The 21,541-nt window shown below is 38.0% G+C and overlaps 1 protein-coding gene across 10 annotated transcripts in view; it reads right to left on the bottom strand.

The window, feature by feature from the left end:
* The window catches only part of NEK10 (NIMA related kinase 10), a 245,500-nt gene that overhangs the window by 165,230 nt on the left and 58,729 nt on the right, over positions 1-21,541 (bottom strand). For all 10 annotated transcript variants that reach the window (XR_009350871.1, XR_009350870.1, XR_009350869.1 and 7 more), the window contains 10 exons: positions 18,444-18,583; positions 16,971-17,032; positions 15,188-15,265; positions 13,048-13,112; positions 11,576-11,678; positions 11,353-11,481; positions 10,697-10,834; positions 7,810-7,855; positions 4,905-5,026; positions 4,663-4,765 (listed from right to left, as the gene is read on the bottom strand). Coding sequence is in view for 7 of the 10 variants with exons in the window: in XM_059162436.1 (XP_059018419.1) it covers positions 4,663-4,765; positions 4,905-5,026; positions 7,810-7,855; positions 10,697-10,834; positions 11,353-11,481; positions 11,576-11,678; positions 13,048-13,112; positions 15,188-15,265; positions 16,971-17,032; positions 18,444-18,583 (986 nt within the window). In the remaining 3 variants the exon portion in view is untranslated. The remainder of the gene's footprint in view (positions 1-4,662; positions 4,766-4,904; positions 5,027-7,809; positions 7,856-10,696; positions 10,835-11,352; positions 11,482-11,575; positions 11,679-13,047; positions 13,113-15,187; positions 15,266-16,970; positions 17,033-18,443; positions 18,584-21,541) is intronic.

The raw sequence follows: 21,541 nt of genomic DNA, 5'->3' as shown, positions 1-21,541 counted from the left end.
AAGTATAAGTCTAATAAATATTAACAATAAAAAGGCTGGGCAGAATGGTGATGAGGGGCAGGACAGAGAAAAATAAAATAAAAGTTTATTTATCCTTGTAAACAAAGTAACTTTTTTTCTGGGAGTCCTTCACAATTTGAGTACAAGCAAAAATACTTATTTTTTTAAAGATAGAGAGTATAATGAAAGTGGGATATTTTGTTACCTCTAATGTATAGACTTAATAATGTAACTGGCTTGCCTATTTGGGTTTAAAAGGTAGATTGACTGGGACTCATGGGTGGCTCAGTCAGTTAAATGTCTGCCTTTGGGTTCAGGTCATGATCTCAGGGTCCTGGAACTGAGTCCCACAATGTTCTTCTTGCTCAGCAGGGAGCCTACTTATCCCTTTGTTCATTGTGCCCCTGCTTGTGTGCTCTCTCTCTCTCTGACAAATAAATAAAACCTTTAAAAAAAAAAAAGTAGATTAATCTTATGTGTGTATGTCTTCTAACTCTCCAAATCTTGCTAAAATGAAGGGAAATAAATTTTCTTTAAGAAATTACTAACTCATAAGGACAATGAAAATGGGCTTGGTAACAACAGAGATAAGGATTTCAATGAATTTTTGTAAGATGGAGAATAGATGGAGAATATACCAAGCCGAAGTCCCAAACCATGTGTCTTAGAATAAGAGGGCCAAAAGGGAGCCCATTCGCCCTGTAGAGCCCAGTGTACCACACAAGAAGTGAAGTTAAGAAAGGCTCAAAAGACAGAGTTCAGATCAAGTCCGCGGGTCCCTCCTTACATTCACACATGACACTACTCAGTAACTGAGTTCCCTCTGCCACTAGAAGAAAAAGGGAGATTTTCCAAAGACACTGACAGACCAGAAAGAAACAAAGCAGAGTATGGAAGAACCCATGAGCATTCAAGGAAAATCTATCAACTGAACATACTTCCCTGAGGCCCCTCTGTACACACCATTCCCTAAATGACAGCAACAGATAGACATTGCCTCAGTCAAGATACTGGTGCTGCATTCTCTGGAAAAAGTTTGAATAATAACTTTAGGGGTTTCCAAAGGAAAAATGTCTTTGTGCTCTAATGAAGTCCACAGATGGCAGCCTTAGCTGGAACTCACGAAGCTTCCAAAGGTTTATTTAGTGTCTTTGACAGTCCAGGATCAAAGACATTTAAGAAAAGTCTCCATTAGGAAAGAGAGATTGAGGGTGGGGTGGAGATGGAACCAGAAGATACAGAAACGATGCAGGGTGCTGAAGAGAAAAGTTTATATTACCCTGAGAGAGAATAAAATCAAGATTCCATGAAAATGAAATAAAGAACAAGATAAAAGGGGAAATAAAAATATGTGAAAATTAAAATTAAATATTCAATAGAAGTACTAGAAAATTAAGTTGAAGAAATAACTGAAGTAGAACAAAGAGACAGAGCTGAAAACTAAGAGAATGATTATTTTTAAATTAGGAGATTATTGGGCGCCTGGGTGGCTCAGTGGGTTAAGCTGATGCCTTCGGCTCAGGTCATGATCTCAGGGGCCTGGGATCGAGTCCCGCATCGGGCTCTCTGCTCAGCAGGGAGCCTGCTTCTCTTCCTCTCTCTCTGCCTTCCTCTCTCTCTGCCTGCCTCTCCATCTGCTTGTGATTTCTCTCTGTCAAATAAATAAATAAAATCTTAAAAAAAAAATAAAATAAAATAAATTAGGAGATTATTTAGCATATAGATCCAAGACTAAAAGGAATTCTAGAAAGTAAAGGAGAAGGGAGAAAAATAATGAAGAAATAAGCAGGAAAATTTCACAAGACTGAAGTTTTAAGCCTCCAATATTGAAGTACACACCTAGTTCCAAATACACTGAATGAAGAGAGACCCACCCAAAGTTGCAGATGAAGGGAACAACCTAAAATTTTCTAGATAATTAAAGAGCTCATATATAAGGAATGGGAATCAAAATAGCATTGGCTTTCCAAACAGCAAAACTGGATACTAGAAGACTGAAGTAATGCCTTCAAATTTGAAAGGATAATGACTTTCATCTGAGAATACTACACCCACTCAACAGAGTACAAAGGTCCCCTAAAAATATTTTGTGACACGCAAGCATCCAAAAATTTTAAGAACATTCCAGAACATTCTTTTTAAGGAAAGTACTGGAAGATACACTTCAGCACAACAGGAGAGTTAAAAAAGGAGAGTGTGTAAGTGATGAATCACTAAATTCTACACCTGAAACTAATATTACACTGTATGTTAACTAACTGGAATTTAAATGAAAACTAGAAGGGAGGAAGGAAGGGGACAGAGAGAAAGAAGAAAGAAAGGAAGAAAAAAGGAAAAAAAGAAAGAAAGAAGGAAGGGGAAATCATAGGACATAAGAGAGATTCCAATTAGAAAAGAAGCAAATGTGAGCTCCAGGACAACGGCCATACAGCAGACCTAAATTCAAATCCCACTGCAGCAAGCCGCTACCAGAATGGAGTATCCAGGAAAACAAAACTGAGAGCAAATGCCATGTTTGGCCACATGGAAATAGTACAGAGAGGGCTTTTATAATCTTTTTGGAAGACTTGGGAAGAAGAAATAATACCTACATAGAAAATTAAGAAAACAAACAAAAGAGAAGGCAATTATTAACTCCAAGAAAAACAAAAAGGTCTATGAGAAAGGAGAAGGTGATCAACATTAAGCAGTAATTTATATAATAATAATAATGTAAACATTAAATATTAATTCTACCCCAAATTGTGCAATAACTTTATTGGCAGGATGGTAAATGGGGAAGAAGAAATACGAAAACTAAATCCTCAACTATCACAATGGAAAATCAAATACCAGAAGAAGCTAAAGAGAATGAAATTTTTCAGAAAACAGAGAATTGGGGATTGCAAAGAGGTAAATGTTTCTTCGTAAGATTTTTAGCACTACTTTATTTTGTAAACTATTTTGATGTGCAGTACTGATTACAGAATATAAATATAAAATTTAATAAGCTTAGATAGAAAAGAAATCAAGCTACTACAAGGAAAGCTTAATCTCAATGTATTAAATGTAACCAAAGAAATGATTATAGCTGATCTTAGTAAGAAAATAAAATGCAGGGTTGGCTATTACCCAGAAACGTGGCCTGAAAAGCCATTAAAGGCATCATATACAACACAAAACAAAATTAAATCAATCCTATTTAATAATATATAGGTATAATAAATTTGATTTCTATTAATTCTCATTAACTTATAAATCAAAATATCTATAGGTATATAAATGGGAACAATTCTTAAAGAAACACAAGTCTAATTTATAAAAAGAAAAAAAACCTGAAAGTTTATGTCAAACAAAATTGTAATTAATTTCAAATGATTAAGCAAATTTGTGTCCAAAGTGAAGATTCACAATTACTTTGTCTCATTTTATATTTCTGCCCTGGCCTGGAAATATTTCCAAGTAACTTTGCATTGGAAGTTAGACAGAGTTCTTGTTTGGGGTTGCTTTTTATATTTTAAACTAATATAGGATGCCCTTAGAAAAATCTGGACAGTAAATATAATTGTTGCTATTGAAGACATGTGGTGATGGTTAAGGTGCACATTTGGAATTGCCTTCATGAAGAACTAGATTCTATTAAAACTAAGAGAATCAGCTTTACAATGTTACCATGTGTCTCTCACATCAATAACATTTAGGGAAGTGGTCCCCAAAGCTAAATGCCTAGGGCAATCCATGGAGGGCAGGAAAAAATATTGAAACCGTTATTTTGATTCTTTAGTGCACCCCTTTATATTTTATTTGAGGACTTTATACACTTATATTAAATAACTGTATAGTGATGCAGATATATAATTTATAAGTAAGCTTATATACATTGGTAGTATATTACAAAATAAAAGTTTTACTGATGGCATGTCATGAGCAAAAAATATTTAGAGACCACTGATTTAGATATGTATATCCCTACTTATAGTTGGTGAACGATTAATAGTCCATGAGAGTAACACAAGTGTTCATGAGTGGAGAAGAATAAGAGAATACAAATTATCAATAATCTAGGCTAAAAAGTTAATTTTAAGTTATGATTGAGAACTATACAATTGTCGGGGGGAAAAATAACCTTCTCACTTGTAAAATTTTAGCCAACATTAGGCCTACCTGTATCAATGAATTTGATAAAAACTGATGCTGAAATAAACAAATACCTAGATTTGTCATAGCTCCTGATATGTATACTTGTCACCCATATGATACAGACTATATTAAAATAGTTCAAAACAATGTGCTCACATGGTGGTCATAAAGGCTTTTGCTGATGAAGTGGTGTTCTATAGAGAGAAAAAAACCTAGCCACCATTGAATTGGGAATTCAATATTTAAACATTGAACAGTACTTTATTCTCTAACATGGGCAAAATATAACTCAATCAAGAACTACACTAGGGACGGCCCAATATAGTAGCCACCAGTCACATAGGGATGTTCAATTAAAATTTGATAGAATTTAAGATTCACATCCTTAGTCACACAAGCCACAGTTCAAATGTCCAATAGCCATATGCTGGACAATGCAGATATAGAATATCCCCTTAAGTACAGAAACTTCTATTGAACAACTCTCTCTTGAATAATATTCAGTAATTATTAAAATAAAAATTTTAAGATTCTGATACTTACTAACTGTTACTTTGTCTTTGTCCCCCAACATAATGTTGTTTGGTGTCAGATCTCTATGCACAATCCTCTTCTCCTTGTGTAAGTACCGAAGAGCTAAGCACAGCTTGAAAGAGCAAATAAAAAACAAATTTTATTCTCCCCAATATACATATCACTACTGATGACTACTATACACATGCCTAAGAAATCAGCTCAGAAATTTACTGTTTGTTAGAACAAAATTAATGAAAACAAAAATGTACCTGTATAAATATTTTCCATAGTCTTTCTTCAACAAAATGATGTTGTTTTTCCTTCAGAGAACTGAAATGCTCTCCAAGAGGGACCCCTTCTATAAGCTCCATAACTATATACAACCTATCATCTATAGGAAAACAAGGAAGACATAATAGAAATTTAAATTTAATATATTTGGAAAAACACTTTTGAATTAGAATCTGTGTGTGCAGGGCACAGAGCTGAAGAGTTAGAGACGTGCTAAGATATGGATCCAGTCAGTCCTGGAGGCAGTGGAAGTGAGGGGCTCTTGGGGCTCCGGAGCCCAGCAACAGTCTCTTTTGGCTATGGACTACCTTGTCACTTAAGTTTACTCTGGCAAATATCACCATTTTCTATGTACACCAAGATGTGGAACAGTTGGGAGGTGCCAAAGAGAACAAGGTAAATGATGCCAAGTCATGGAGCCATTTCCTAAAGAACATGTAAACCCACCTTTCCTCTCAGTAGTTTAAAATTTACCCTTAAATCATGTCAGAAATTCAGAAAATTGCATTTTAAACTATTGTTTGATAGTCTCATGGATGTACCTCACAGAATTTTACAAGCGAATCATGCCAAGGTCTTGCAATGACACAGGTGAAAACATAACCCACCACAGAAATGTGTCATGCCCCTCTAGAACAGAGGGAGTTGGACTTCTACTGGGTTTATCTTATGGATTGAGGGAATCCCATAACTGATTGCATCCATCTCTTTGCTTTGGATGTCAAGAAACAAAGTAAATGCTACTTTCTCCTCTCAAACCAATATGAAACTATTAACAATGGCATGTGACATGTATCCTTTGTGATATTATGGATGTATATAAAATACATACGTACACAATATTCACAAAAGTGGAATATTTACTATACATGTTCCGCCACTCATCCTTTTTCATTCAGCAGGCTAGCCTAAGAGTACACACAGATCCATGCCATTCTTTCTCCTGGCTGCATAGTATTCTACAACACAGATGTCTCCTAAAGACAGACAGACATATCGTTTTCAATTGTTCATTATTCCAAGAAATACTCAGTGTATATACTAATCTTACTCCTAGCTTAATTTTTTCCTTTCTTATATTAATTGATTTTTTATTGAAGTATGATTAACATACTGTATTATATTAGCTTCAAGTGTTCAATATAGTGATTTAATAGTTCTATACCATACTCAGTGCTCATCACAGTAAGGGTACTCTTTTTTTTTTTTTTTTTTAAGATTTTAGTTATTTGACAGAGAGAGATCACAGCAGACAGAGAGGCAGGCAGAGAGAGAGAGAGAAGCAGGCTCCCTGCTGAGCAGAGAGCCCGACGCGGGACTCGATCCCAGGACCCTGATATCACGACCTGAGCTGAAGGTAGCGGCTTAATCCACTAAGCCACCCACGCGCCCCCAGTAAGGGTACTCTTAATCCCATAATTCCCTAATTCAATTTCATTTAATTTCATATAATTCCCTAATCTATTTTATCATATTTCACGTATTTTTAGGCCATTTTCAATTCTTTTTGTAAAAGTTTTGTTTTGTTTTTAAATTAGTCTAAATCGGGACGCCTGGGTGGCTCAGTTGGTTAAGCGTCTGCCTTCTGCTCAGGTCATGATCCCAGCGTCCTGGGATGGAGTCCCACGTCGGGCTCCTTGCTCAGCGGGGAGCCTGCTTCTCCCTCTGCCTCTGCTACCACTCAGCCTGCCTGTGCTCTCTCTCGCTCTCTCTCTCTCTCTCTGGCAAATAAATAAATAAATAAATAATCTTTAAAAAAAAAATTAGTCTAAGTTGTGTCACTTCAGTAGTGCAAGTCTGAAGCCAATCCTGATCTCTAATGGGATATGCACTAAATTATAAGAAATTATTCTAATATTAAGAATTCTAATATGAAGGGAGCAGGATTTACAGGACAGTTTCAGCCCTGGGTTCCTCTGAGTCACCTAGGGGAAGGGAGATGGGTAAAATCTTAAAATGCCACACTACTGCAATAGGTCTGCATAATAATAATAGCACTTACAAAGTGGCAATGAGGAAGTCCCAACTGTTGCCTTGTACTTCCTTAAATCTTCCTCCACATGATTTACTTTGAAACTTCATATGTGATGCACATCATTAAGGTTTCTCAATACTTTTATTGTTTTGGTCAAAGGTTTTCAGCATGTTATTGAGTTTGGCTTTATCTCAACCTTTTTTTTTTTTTTTTTTAAAGATTTTATTTATTTATTTGACAGACAAGAGATCACAAGTAGGCAGGCAGAGAGGCAGGCAGAGAGGAGGAAGCAGGCTCCCCGCTGAGCAGAGAACCCTATGCAGGGCTCCATCCCAGAACCCTGGGGTCATGACCTGAGTAAAAAGCAGAGACTTTAACCACTGAGCCACCCAGGAGCCCCTTATCTCACCCTTCTGATCCTTGCACCTAAGAGGTCCTGTCTGCGGACTCAGTCAGGGCTCCATCGCCACCTTGTGGTAGTTACCTGAACTTCACGTAAAATAAATCTAAAGACATAGCACTCCCAGTTTAGGGGGATGAAAAATATCAGAGTCAACGAAAACTATTTTTCATTTTGTCTTATACAAGCTATCAACTTTTAGTTTGCTGCTTTCCCGATCCTACTATGGTTTTGTGTGTGTGTAAGAAAAGAGCTGTAATAACTATTTTGCTTTGTTCGTGCAGTGCCTTTCATATAGGAGTCTAAGTACTTTTTAACTATCTGTAGGTCATTGATTATTATATCACTGTTTCACTGATCAATAAGTAATGCACAAGATCCTCCACAAATAAAGAAAATACTTGGGAAAAAAGAAAAGAATTAAGTTTATTTTGTGACATTCTAATATAGATAGAAATATACAATATACTTTTCCTTAATTAGGAAGATCATGAAAACTCATACTTACTTTCCAGAAATGTTTTGTAATAGCGTACAACATTGGGATGATAGAGCTATAAGAAAATAAATAACAAACATCACATTACTTGAAAATATAATTGGACTATAACGGAAAATAATTGAAAACAACACAGAAATTATTGTATTCATTTTTATCTATAAAATTAAGCATTTCAAGATGTCATCTAATTGAGATTTGAGATTTTTATCATGATTATTATTTGCTACCTACAAAACTAATCTGAAAATAGCAATCTCCCATATAGCCTTCTCAATTAGAACTAAAAACGGATTGTACTTTATCACCTAATTTAACCAAAACAGAGAACTGTAGAAGTAACCTGAAGAATTCATGTAGTGCTCCCTATCCCAACACTACACACACATTGCAAAGAGAAGAAAACTGTAATGAAGCAATTTATGTTGAATATGCACACCATTGCTTTCCCCCTCCCTATTACTTAAATATTCCTATGTACTGTTTATGTCTATTCACACTTTGTGTCTTTCTATGTTCTCCAAAATGGTTAGTATGAAACTGAAGTAATCTAAGAGTTTACATTATAATAATAGTTGGAAAGGACTCCCTTCTTAGAGGCCAAACTTTAGTCAGGCTTCTCTGAGCTCTCTTCTTGACTAGACTTCATTCTTGGACTGCCTAGGTTTACCAAGAATCCTGCCAAACCAGATTAGCAAATCTCCCCAGTCTCGATATCCCAATCAAGTTCCTCATCATCCCATCTTTGATAGCTAATGAAGTCCTTCCAAGTAATTTCCCATCCAGGCACCCTTTCACCCAGCCTCCTGGTTGTAAATTGCTAGCTGTTGCTATTGTCTTTGAGTTGAATTCAATCTCTCTCCCCTGTTGTAATAGTTTGACTCCTATTGCAATAGTCTTGAGTGAAGTCTTCCTCACCATGTTTAAGAAGTGTTCCGTTCTTTAACCTAAGTATACCTCAGGATATGATGTGGAAATTCTACTTTTTCAAAACTTTACTTTTCTATAAGAATACTAGAATTTTTATAGTTGCTTATTTATATTTTTAGTTTCTAGGCAAATTGAAATTTATTCTATCTCCGAATAGTTGACATTACGTTTATAAATGGTTTGCATTTCTTTCTGGTCTCTTTTCTTACCTTTTTGAAGGGAAGTCTGGTAACTGTCCTCCACAAACCTCCTCTCCTATTCCTCCATCATTTGAGTATGGGTGGAACATGGCTTCCCAGTCAGAGATTACATCTCTCAGCCTCCCTTGCAGCCGTGAGAACTGCCACTAAGTTCTCACCAAGGGAATGTAAGGGGAAAAACACATGTGCTCCTGTGTCTGAGACCTAAATACTGGGGAACCCCTCCCCCAACCACACTCTGTTCTTTCACCTTGGATGTGAACATGCCTGTGCCAGTTGCAACCATGCAGATGAAGACAATGGCCTAGGAGGTAGCAGAGCAGTAAGGGAGAAAGAACTTACATCCCCAAATGATTGCTCGGAACAGAGAACACCACTTGGTCCACTCACGCTAGGATTGTTACAGGAAGAGAAACAGCTCACTGCATTGCGAGGCCTCTTATTTAAGCCAATGTATCTGGACCCTCTTTCTGACTGCAGGTTAGTCTTATTCTTAACAAACACATTCTCCTTTTCTAGTTCCATTTCTGCCATTTCTGTCTGCCATCACCTCTCAATGTTATAATCCTTTCCATTGGTTCAGTTCTCTCTGAAGAGTGCAACTGTACAATTTTGAGTTATCTCAAAGCCCAAACACAAGCCACTTATCTGTCCTTACCTGATACTTTCTTTTCTTAGGAAGTGTGCTAAAACAAGGTCTACCTCATCAACTATCAAGTGGCCGGCAGATTTGAAACAATACGGGACCAGGTATGCAACAGAATCATATTCTAAGCCGAGCTCACTGGTCAGGACCACCTCGAGATCAGGGTTCAAATGAAAATACTTGATCAGCTTGAAGCAAAGGCCATGCCTCTAGCCTTGTGCTACAGTGAAACAGCACACTGTTGAAGATCAGAGTATCCCACACAGGAGCACACACTAACTTCTTCAGGTCCACTCTTTTAGTATATATGAAAGTCAACTATAAAACAAGCTATTAGTGATAGTATGTACTGCAATTGATGAATTGGGCTAGAACTATGTATTTCGATGAATAAAGATTGTCATATTTATTTGGTAATCTTTATGTCCCAGCACAGACGCAAATTTAACTGGTGGAAAACAGAGCGGGGAAGCTGGTCGCTCTCCACAGGAGTTACAAATGAACAGTATCCATAATGAATGTATAAATAAGGAAAGCTGAAAAAGAAATCCATGTATTCTTGGATCACAAAATCCGATCTCACTTCTCTTCTGACATGTTTATTCTTTCTCCCCAAACAAACCTTCATAATGATAGTTAATTGAGTTGTTACATTATGTCTGAATATTCCGCTCGTGCCAATAAATAATAACCCATCTTGAAAATCTACTTTTAGATTTAATAAGCTGTATTTGGGGAATGTTAACAGCTTGGTTTCACTTGACAAAAGTCAGGGGACTCTTAGTCATATGCTTATGCATGTAACTAAGTAACCAAATATTCTACAATCTAATGAGAAAGAGATGCTCGCAATGAGAAAAGAGGATGCTTCATATATGTGACCTCCTGCTGTAAACCCAGTCATTCCGCAACCCAAGCACGGAGACCAACTCCAGAAAGTCTTTCTATGGTTCAATGTCAAGGCTGCAGAAAAATAACTAAAATATTACCACCTCAATATCAATTATTGTAAACAGAACCAGTTCTTAAACAGCATGGACGAGAATAGCACAAGAACTCTACTTTCTTTCAGTGACACTCAGTTAAGGAGCATATCCTCATAAACAAGAAAAACATTTACCTGCTCTTTAATTATTGTTAATTCAGAAACAATATTTTTTACACTGCTGTCTCGGTCTTTTTTATCCTTTCCAAATGCTGGGTTATGTAAATTGACCTCTTTCATTGCTAAAAGATTTTGGCCACTCCGCTTTCTAACCTAAAATAAGACCAAAAAATAAAATTAAAAGAATAAATAATAATAATGGGGTGGGGGTAGAAAGAAGGAAAAAAAGAGATTGATTAATAAGTCACACGATTAAAACAAGTAATAATCTACATAAGTAACAACTTTTAAAATTCTGTCTATACACTAAGCTCAGCTCAAAAAACTGGTATCTCCTCAGTCTGCACTATTGATAGGTTTTCCTGGGTAAATATTGAAAACTCTGGTATGAACTTAGAGGAAGTCTCACGCACTGGGACAAGCCATTTTGACTATTTTTTGTGAGACATTAGCAAGGACTTTTGTCTTCAAAGATCAGTGACCAATTTCTAGAGCTGAGAGCTGAGATAAGATAATATTAGTACAGCTATTTGATGGGCAAAAACACCCCTTCTAATTTTTATCTGTTTTTCATTAACGAAGGTTCTAATCCAGTTGCATGGGTGTGTGTAAGTGGGATGTCTGGCTTGCTTCGGAATGTCGGAAATATTGTTCCCCAAGGGCAAAGTCACCTTGTAGACACAGCCAAAAGCTCCACTTCCAAGATGATCCAAAATCGCATAGTTGCCTATATATTTCGAAGGAGCTTTATTCTGATTAATGCTTTCAAGATTTTCAGCAATTTGCTTCAGTTCATCCTCCTAAAAGAAAAAATAAAAAGGAAATGGGCACTATGATAATTTTCATTCCTGACCACATACCAGCCTGACCAAATATTTAAAACTCAGGACTTACCACTAACAAATTCAACTTTGATACCAATTCTTCATAAGCACTGATATCACGAACATAATGTCCTATATCGATGAAGATCTCAAACAAGTCAGTGGGGAAAAGTCTACAGGGAAAACATACACACAGACATTTCACGTAGGGCTTGGTAACTGTTGCTCATTCCTTCCCTTTGGGACCTAGCTTACTCACAGATTAATTACATTAAACAAACTTAACTTCCTTAGGTTGTCAACAAAGTGGGGGCAAATAGCATTCACCAGCTTATCTCACAAAAATGAACTAGAACTATTATTCTTAAGGGATAATGAAAAGCAACCAGAGAGGAAAATTTCTAAAGATGTAGGGTACAACATTGTGCTTATAGTTAATAATACTGTGCCCTACACTTAGAAATTTGGTAAGAGGGCAGATTTCATGTTATGATACAAATTCTACAAAAAACTTGTTTGTAAGATATTTGGAGGTACAGGCCTTAAACATTTTGGAAAGGAATGTTTATGGGGTGTTTATGGAGTGCTGAACACTTTCATAAATGCCATTTGATTCAGTCCTCATATTAACCCTGGGAGGTAAATACTAACCCCATTCTTAAATGTTTTATGAAAACAAAAGAAAAATACAGGTAAATGAAAAAAAAAGGAAAGATTTATGAATCATTTACAGGGTACTGGTTTTAAGGGCTTAGTAAAATCACTAAGTCCATAAAAATGGTTGGTTTAGGGCCTTGAAGTAAAAGATTATAGTAACTTTACTTCTTTTTCTTCCCTCAAATTCAAGCATCATTTGTAAATAAGGTAGCAACATAAAATGCACCAGTGCTTCTGAACAAAACACATTATGCTAACTCAAGTTCTTATTTCCATCCACATTATCAATAGATTTCTAGTAAGAACTTGGGCCTATGATTTTGGCCACCCTGGCCAAGCCAGGGGCATGTAGACCACACATGTAGGTAACTACTGTTTGCTTCCCAAGGTGCTGATTTCCCTGTCATACTCACTAGCACAGCCTCCTGACCCAAGAACACCTAGCCTCCTCCCCTTCAAATGAGCTCCTGCCCTATGAAGGATACCCTGACATATGCTTCTTTTCCGTTGATTCACAGGAAACGCATATACCAAGGTTGGAATTTCTAAATGCGTAAGAACAAGCACATATTTTGACGCCATTCATTTAAAATGTTAACGTCCAAGAAAAAAATAAAAAAAGGAAGGAAAACTAAAAACCATGGCAGTCACAGTAAGTAAGAATTATACTGATAGAGACATTTATTTCCTTTCTTCAACATTTAGTTCACTTTCAGGGTTAAGATATCACTAAGTCAGTGTTACTACGTGCAGATTCTAAGAAATCTGAAAACACATGCTTTGCTTACTGCTTCATTCTTCTCTTACTGTTTACATCTAAATCAGGTATGTGAAAACCGGGCACTCTCATGATCACTAGTCACTTAAATTTCTCTAAGCTCATACCTTTTAAAGAGTGGTCTGTTTCTTTCCATACTGAAGAGAAACCTTAAGGCTCTGAATGCATAACACTGGAAAATAAAAGGGTGTGTGATTCTCTACTGGTAGCTCAGCAAACTAAAACATCCCCAGTATAAAATTATCAAGAACTAAACATTAAAGTGACTTTATTGTGAGTGGCTGGGCTCCGTGGGAGTCAAAGCTTAGAACTAAAACCAAAAACCATCAATACCTGGGGTAGGTCTCATATTTTTAAAAAGTGTTTATATTGTAGAATGATCAGATGTTAGCCTTGTTCCACTCAGTACTTGTCATTAATTCCTTTCTAGAAAGAACAAGATGAACACAGAGACCAAAAATAAAATTCTTACTCTGAGAAAACCAAACGTCCAGAGATTTTCAGGAGCTCAAGGTTTATTTTCTTTCTAGCCTGCTATGTATGCCTCAATATTTATATGGCTTCTATGAGAAAATAAACACTTGAAATGATAACATATAAAAATAGCCACAGGCACATTGGACTCAAACTTGACAAATTGGTCTCTTGAGTAAAGAGTCTTAAGCGTTCCCCAAATAGAACAATCTACAGTAACTCCCGAGAACACTCAGAAAGAGGCCTGTGAGACTTGACCAAAGAAAAATAAACGTCTAAACGTCTGACGGTTTGCAGTGCCAAGAAAAAAAACCAGAGAGCCCCCGGCCTGTAGTTGGGCCTGGACACAGGCCACCACGGGGGTGATCAGGGTCTGCTGAACTTGGATCTGGAATCATTCCATAAAATTAGTGGTCTGAATACAGAAGGTCCCAAATAAAATTGCCCAGAGAAGCAGGCAGCTGACACAATGCCATGACTGAGCCTGGGGGAGGGTGGAGGAGACAGTGAGAAAGTACAGGACACAAATGCTCCTGTACCATTTCTTTCTTCCTTTCTTTCTTTCTTTATTTATTTCTTTTTAAGGATTTTGTTTATTTATTTATTTGACAGAGAGATAGAGAGAGAGAGTACAAGTAAGCAGAGCAGCAGGCAGAGGGAGAGAGAGAGAAGCAGGCTCTCAGCTGAGCAGGGAGCCTGACGCAGGGCTCGATCCCAGGACCCTGGAATCATGACCTGAGCTGAAGGCCGTCACTTATCCGACTGAGCCACACAGGAGCCCCCTCAAAAACCATTTCAATGTGAATTTTTAGGAAGCAGCAACAGGCTTTACAAATGCATCTGCAGGGTGGAGTTGCCTGACTCTGTGGTCCAGCATCACATCATGCATCTGTGGCACATCAAAGAAATGAAGTCCCACACCCGTATGTTCTCATGAGTAACTCTTGAAAACCTCTGCCTGCAGTCCACAGATACCACAAGAACCTCTCTGCTCATTTTCATTCTCGCTCTGGGTGACAGCCCTTCAATCAGGTTGGAGGTAAACATGGATTCTTACTTCCTCTTCCTAATGACCTGGGGGAGAACATGAGTGGCAAGTACTGCAAAGGCTTACTTTTAATCTAATTTTATCTTTTCAGTATCTTCAGGGACACTGGCCCCCTGATGCACACTCTTCAAAACAGCACACAGGTGCAGTAACAGGCACCCCTCTTACCTGTGAGGCCTCTTTTCTCTCCCCTGACCACAACCCCAGCCCCACTGGGTAGCCTAAGCACACTCTAAGCTCCCTGGCTCTCCCACCTTGTACACAGTGTTCTCCCTGTGCGGAATGCCCTTCCATCCTTTTAGCAGATGCCATGGCTGCCCCAGGCATACCCCTTCATCGACTTGGCAAGTCTCTTCTCATCTACCCAGATCCATTTTACAGGCTTTCCTTGTAAAGATGAAATGTTACCAACTGTGGTCAGTCCTTAAAGATGGAATATAATTTTCCTCTTACAGTTTTCCGATACATAAGCATTGTTTTGCAAAAAATAACAGAACTTACTGACCAGCAAAGAAATACATAAATAAAATCATCTGATCACCCCGCCCAGAGAAACCACTATTAAGCCCTTTGTGTTGTTTGAACAGCATTTGTTTTCAAGCCAGCCTCTTGCACCCTATATTTTCCCTCCCAGACACTACAGAGACTGGGAGGGAATTTATATTATCCCAGTTTCCCCAGATTTCAGTAAGTCAATACTGAAGAACAATGGACATGCTTATTACCTGTAATAGATTCGTTTTCACTGCATTCTTTTGTTTGTTTGGTAAAATTAGCTTTGCTATTGTATATACACCATTTTCCTGGAAGAATAAAGAACCCGTGTTATCTATGACCAGCAGCAATGCCATAGAGACACAGAAACACAAAGAAGCAACTACACAACCTCAAAAATTAATGTTAGAGGAGAAATATTCATAGAATTTTAGTACTTTGTATAAGTTTACAAGAGAACAGTAAATATATCAGTGTAATACTTTTAAGCACCAAAAACTACAACCACAATCTAAAATTTCAACCGTCTTTAAAGAGGATAAATCATAAAGCATATCAGTTTAAAGTCATTTAAATACTTGAAAAACAAAGAGTAAGGGATACAAAGGGACTGAGTAAAGGGATCCAAATATCTTTATACTTCGCATTTTAATTGTCTAACTATGAAATATAATTTCTCCCTTTACAGTTTGGTAATAACTATACACATAAATAAATTATTATAGAAAAGAAAATAGAATAAATACATAAGAGTAATAGATTTTAAAAAATGAAAGTGATCCATGAAAAGTACAGAAAGTTATCCTTCTAGACTTACTCTAATATATACACAGAATGAACAAAAAGTGCTAACTTATTGCTACTTTTCTATTATCTATTAAATACTTGATTTGCTGAACTCTATTATACATGGGCTTTTATATTAAAATCGTGCAGAGATTTACCTGCCTTTCTGCATTTCATCTTTATAGGTATTCTGTGAGTCAGTCTATAATTTTCCTGCTTTATCTATGACAAAACCAAATCTTAGAGAGACTAAGTCATTTTTATAAAGGCTGAACCACCAAGAAATGACAGTAGGAACTGAACTTCAACATGGCCAAGTCCAAACGCCCTGCTCCACCACTAACCCCTGATGTGCTGAGATTGCCCTCGAGCCTCTAATCATCAGTGATCTGATCTCTTATGATTTTATGTTTTGGGTATTTGTGTATTATGTATTTGTGTATTTTGAAGTTGAAGTTGGAAATACTGTACGCTACTTCCATATACTGCTGTATATGTGGTGGACTGATTAACGAACTATGCTTTGTGAAACTGGTTTCTTGGCAATAAATATGTTGTTGGTGTGGCGTTTCAGTCACCTCTAGCTGAATAACCTGATATGCTCTTAATTCAAATGACTTGTATCTTTAATTCATGGTATCCTATATGTCCAGAATTAGAGCAATTCAAAATTGTTTTAAAAAGAGATGAAATGAAAAAAACTGCACATAATATAGGGAAGAAACACCAGAGATTAACCACAGGGCAGGTCTCTCTAAGCCAAGTGAGGTAAAGGAAGGACAAGACTATAAAATAGAATTCTAGGAACACCTGGCTGGCTCAGTCAGTACACCATGTGACTCCCAATCTTGGGGATTTGAGTTTGAGCCCCATGTTGGGTGTAGAGATTGCTTAAAAATAAAATGTTAGAAGGAAGTTTAAAAAGTTAGGGATGCCTAGATGGCTAAGTAGGCTAAGCATCTGCCTTTGGCTCAGGTCATGATCCCAGAGTCCTGGGATCAAGTCCCGCATCAAAAAAAATAAAATCTTAATTAAAAAGTTTAAAAATTAAAAAATAAAAGAGAATATAAAACGGAATTCTAGAACTTAAATAAGACCTATTAAAACATTTTAAAACCATAGCATGGGATCCCACAAGCTGCATTCTGGGATAGAGAGTTTGCCCAAAGCGGAGTCTGTGAGCACAGACGTGAACTGCAGCCAGAGCCCGGAGAGCCGCGTTCTCACCTGGACCACCTGGTGGGCGTTGGTGTCGTTGAGCACCAGCTCGGTGAGGGCGGCACAGCAGGCTGGAAGGAAAACCACCAAGTGATCGTGTCTGTCATCACCAACTGCACTGTACACGATTCTGTCAATACTCTAGCTCCTCAGGGAATCCTGTGAGCAGAGTCACTCCTCCAAACACAGTACCCTTCCCTGTGACATAGCTCTGGGAGGAGGGAAACTGACTTGCATAGTGTCTGCCTCTGCTGGTCATGTAGTTTGTGCGCATCTACACCCATCAGTAGCATTTTATTGAGCACTTACTGTGTACAGGGAGGCAGCATCATCATAAATAATCCCCAGTGGCCAGCAGGTGCCTGGCACTCAGCAGGTCCTCAGTAAATACATCTACAATGGTTGGATACATGAGTACTTCAAATACATGATCCAAATTATCCCTTGTAATCAGAGGATGTACCGTGACTATCAGCAGTACTGACCAGAAGTCTGAGGTTCACAGAGACTGACAGACAAGGCCACAGAACTTACTAAGGGAAAGAGGCCAGAAGTCTAAGTGCATCTGCCCGATGTTAAATCCCACCCCTAGAGCACCACCCTCCCTGCCCGCTCATGGCCACAGCAGCAGCCTCCCATGACATTCTGTACCAAGCTGCTTCTTGTCCAGCCAGAAATGTGCTGGATCTTACGGCACAGAGCACCTGTAAAGGGTGCTACCATTTTATGGGGCCCTTGTGCTGGCCCTGCACTGTGCCTTGGGTATTACATATATCCTCATATACTTCTACCAGCCTGCCCTCCTGCTGCTCCACACCCCCACCAGTGCCTCTCTGACTCCTCGACTGGCTGCTGCAGGGCGCCCAGCATGGTCAGCAGCACTTATCCCAAAGCCCCATTTGTCCCAAAGGCCAGGTGCCCTTGTGTGAACCTTGTTCGGGGTTGTGCCAAACTGCCAAAAGTGTGGGCATACATCCCTGCTCCTGCTTTTGTGTGGCAAGAGAGGCTCTGACCTCCCTTTAGGTGCTCACGTGGAGTAATGAAGGCACTCCCTTGTTTCCAGGGGAATGGGTGTGTGGATTATAGAATCTCCCTGAAGGAAGGTGCCCTGAGATCTAGAAAACATAGGAACCATGATTCTGGCCACAAAGCAAGCTGAATTCTCCAATCCAGCTTTACCAATAATAAGGCTACTGTTCTTCTCTTTATGTCTGACCTCCATGCTGATTTCTCAATGTATTCAGAATGTGAAAGGGAGAGAAAAGTCTGTGGCATGACTAATCTGCAGGCCCAACATGAGTTCTGGAGGTTTTAGTCATCTACATGGATTTAACTTCACAGTTTTCAAACTTACAAATTGTGCCTACTTCCTATTACCATACATAACAGAGAATAATAAATTATTATCACCATCACAGAGCATAATAAAACAATATGCTAAACAGTATCAGATAGTAAAACATAGTAATATGATATAAATACCTGCTTGAAGAGAAAAAGTATTTTCTTGTATTTCCCGAGGGCTTAAATCTTCTGACAAATGAAGCTGCTGGATTCTGCCCGCTGCATTTGCACTAGACAGGCTGCCAATGGAAGAACGATCGGAAACAAAATTTCTGTCTCTGAAAAAGAAAAGTGAATGTATAGATTATCAATTTTTCCTCATGCTCAGTGCTTTCTGGGTCCTGTTTAAGAAATGTTTGCCTCCCCCAGGCGGTGAAGTTTTCTCCTATGTTATCTTTATTGTTTCACCTTCCAATCCACCTAGAATGGATTTCTGTGTGCGGTGTGAGGCAGGGGTCCCTTCTTTCCTTACTTTTTTTCTTCCTCCCTCCCTTTCTTCCTTCCTTCCCTCCTGCTTTCTTTTATGGTTACTGAACTAACTCTAGCACTCTGTCATTTCTTCACAGCTTCACATGCCCACCTTTTTTTTTGTTTTATGATTTCATTTTTAAGTAATATCTACCCCCAGCGTGGGGGGCTAGAACTGACAACTCTGAGATCAAGAGTTGCATGCTCTACTGACTGAGCCAGCTAGAAGAGCTCCCTGCTCCTCCCCCACCTCTGTTTTTGAACCCTATTCTCCTGTTATCAATTCACCTAACTAAATGTCAGTCTTCTTCATTCTGAGTTTTCTTTTTCCAAGCAATTCCAGTCTTTTCTTATTTTGGTAAAGATCTCTTCTTTTATATTTTTGAATTTTTTAAAAAAAGATTTTATTGATTTGAGAGAAAGCATGCACATGCATGCACATAAGTCAGGGGACAAGGAGCAGAGGGAGAAGGAGAAACAGACTCTCCACTGAGCGCAGAGCCAGATTTAGGGCTCCATGCAGTGCTCGATCCCAGGACCCTGAGGTCATGACCTGAGCTGAAGAGCAAATGAGCCACCCAGGAGTCCCATCTTTGAATTTTTAATCCTTTTGCTTTATTCTCTTACCTAGGATATCAGTTATCCACAGGTTGAAAACTCATCTTCTACAAGACATATCCTTCATTTTCTAATGGTTCTCATTTGTCTTTTTTCTCCCCATTATGTGCAATTTTTTCAAGTGTGCCCTTCCTTGTACTAATTCCAGTTTCTATCTGGTACTCTGATGAATGTCTCAGTTCCATGGATTATTCACTCTTTGCCTTTTTTCCTAGCTCTGCAATATCTCTCCTCCCCTTTTTATTATCCTAGCATCTCATCTTTAATCTCCAGTCATAAATGTCATGTTCTGTTTAATACCTTTGATAAAATAAAGCATATTTTTCTGTTTACTCAAGGTAACACCTTGAGTATCTATTATCTTTTCTTTTTGTCTTTTATCTATCTTGTTCCTTTCTGTTTAATGTGGCTACTATCTATTTTGTTCCTTTTTGTCTTTTATCTATTTTGTTCCTTTTTGTTTAAAGTGGCTACTATATTTTTTCATTTATTTCTTTTTTATGGCAGCAGCTCTATCTTGATTTCTTTATGCCTAAGTATTGCATAGATGGATTCATCATGGCTTCATTCCCATGTTATCTGGGCCTACTAGCGCCCTCCCTTCAGGTAGCATAAGGAAAATAATGGAGATGGGTCTAGGGATAGTCACAGCTGGTGATCTCATCTGTCAACCAAATTAAGTTAAACTCAAATTTCAGAGAACACTCCCCCTCCTTGAGTCTATCGCCCCTCAGGAACTGTTCTGGAGTTTAAAATTGTAGGTGAATGGGCATGAACAGGTTTCCTGGAAACTGCCTTGACACAATCCCCGTTCCTACTCATGCCAGCAGACAGCCTGGCAGTCTCCACCCCTTGTACCAGCTCCAGGCAGTGGAGGGGCAGGCACAAGCTCTGAATGGATATTGCTTACCTAGCTGGGGTAATAAATTCTCCCAAAGCACTGAGACATATTTAACATACAGTAAGTGTTGACATATATCATTTTCCCAGGAAAGAGTTTTCTTTGCAGCATATTGCAGCATAGAAATGGATTTGCCAACTGACTCTTTAGATATGAAAGAACTCATTTCTCCCAAGGATGGTTACATTTTGAGGAAAAGAGGAAAACTGGTGCCTTCTTGTATTAAACTTAATCTACATGGTAAAACAGTTTTATCTCTGAAGTACTGCTTAATGATCATAGAATTTGATTTTATCATCAAGAAAATAACTGCTCTCCAAATGGGCAATCCATAGCTTTTGGAATAGTTGTATCAACCACCCATAATACCCACCACTACCATCAGCATCACCATCAGCATCCTACAGAAGCAAGCAAAAAATATATAAAAACAAAAACAAAAACAAAACAAAATCTTAGTTAAGTGTTCAAGGAGCTAGCTTATTATGCCATAGTACTAATGAAAGATTTATAATTTATACTATAAAGTATTTAACATTTCTACGTGATACTCATAAAAGCAAGTAGGGGCACCTGGGTGGCTTAGTCACATAAGTGTGTCTGCCTTTGGATCAGGTCATGAGCTCAGGGTCCTGGGATCAAGTCCCGCATTGGACTCCCTGCTCACTGGGGAGTCTGTTTCTCCCTCTCTCTGCTTGTGCTCTCTCTCTCAAATAAATAAAAAGTAAAAATAAAAATATTTTTTTAAAAAAGCAAATAGATTGTCAATAGCTTATATTTTTCCTTTGTTTTGATAATGATAGGAATAATTAATAAAGCTATTGTCCATATCTCTATAGTCTGTTCTTGTGCTTTGAAACATTCCCTCACAGAAAATGAAGTTGATAACACACAGTTCCATAATATCCATAGAGGTACAACAAACACAAGGTCTGAATAACACTGATGTAATAATATCTGGTCATACTGAGAAAGATAAGTCACTCTGCTTTTATTAGAGAGCTTTATTTATGTTCGCGTGTTACAAGGGTGATTCCTTTCAGGGAGACATATTCTTTTTCAGCTTTGATTCAGTACCTGTAGGGTTGAATTATGCTTTATAATAATTTTAGGTACTAGAACTTTCCCACTGATGGTACCAAAAGATATCATTATCCATGGCTTCAATATATCTAATACATACTTACTGAAACATACTTCAAGAAAGTTTCAATTTGAAACTATTTTAATAACCATTCCTTCTCCATAC

Source organism: Mustela lutreola, chromosome 2, assembly GCF_030435805.1.
Source record: "Mustela lutreola isolate mMusLut2 chromosome 2, mMusLut2.pri, whole genome shotgun sequence".
Classification (NCBI taxonomy): Eukaryota; Metazoa; Chordata; class Mammalia; order Carnivora; family Mustelidae; genus Mustela; species Mustela lutreola.
This window is presented reverse-complemented; position numbering and strand designations above follow the sequence as displayed.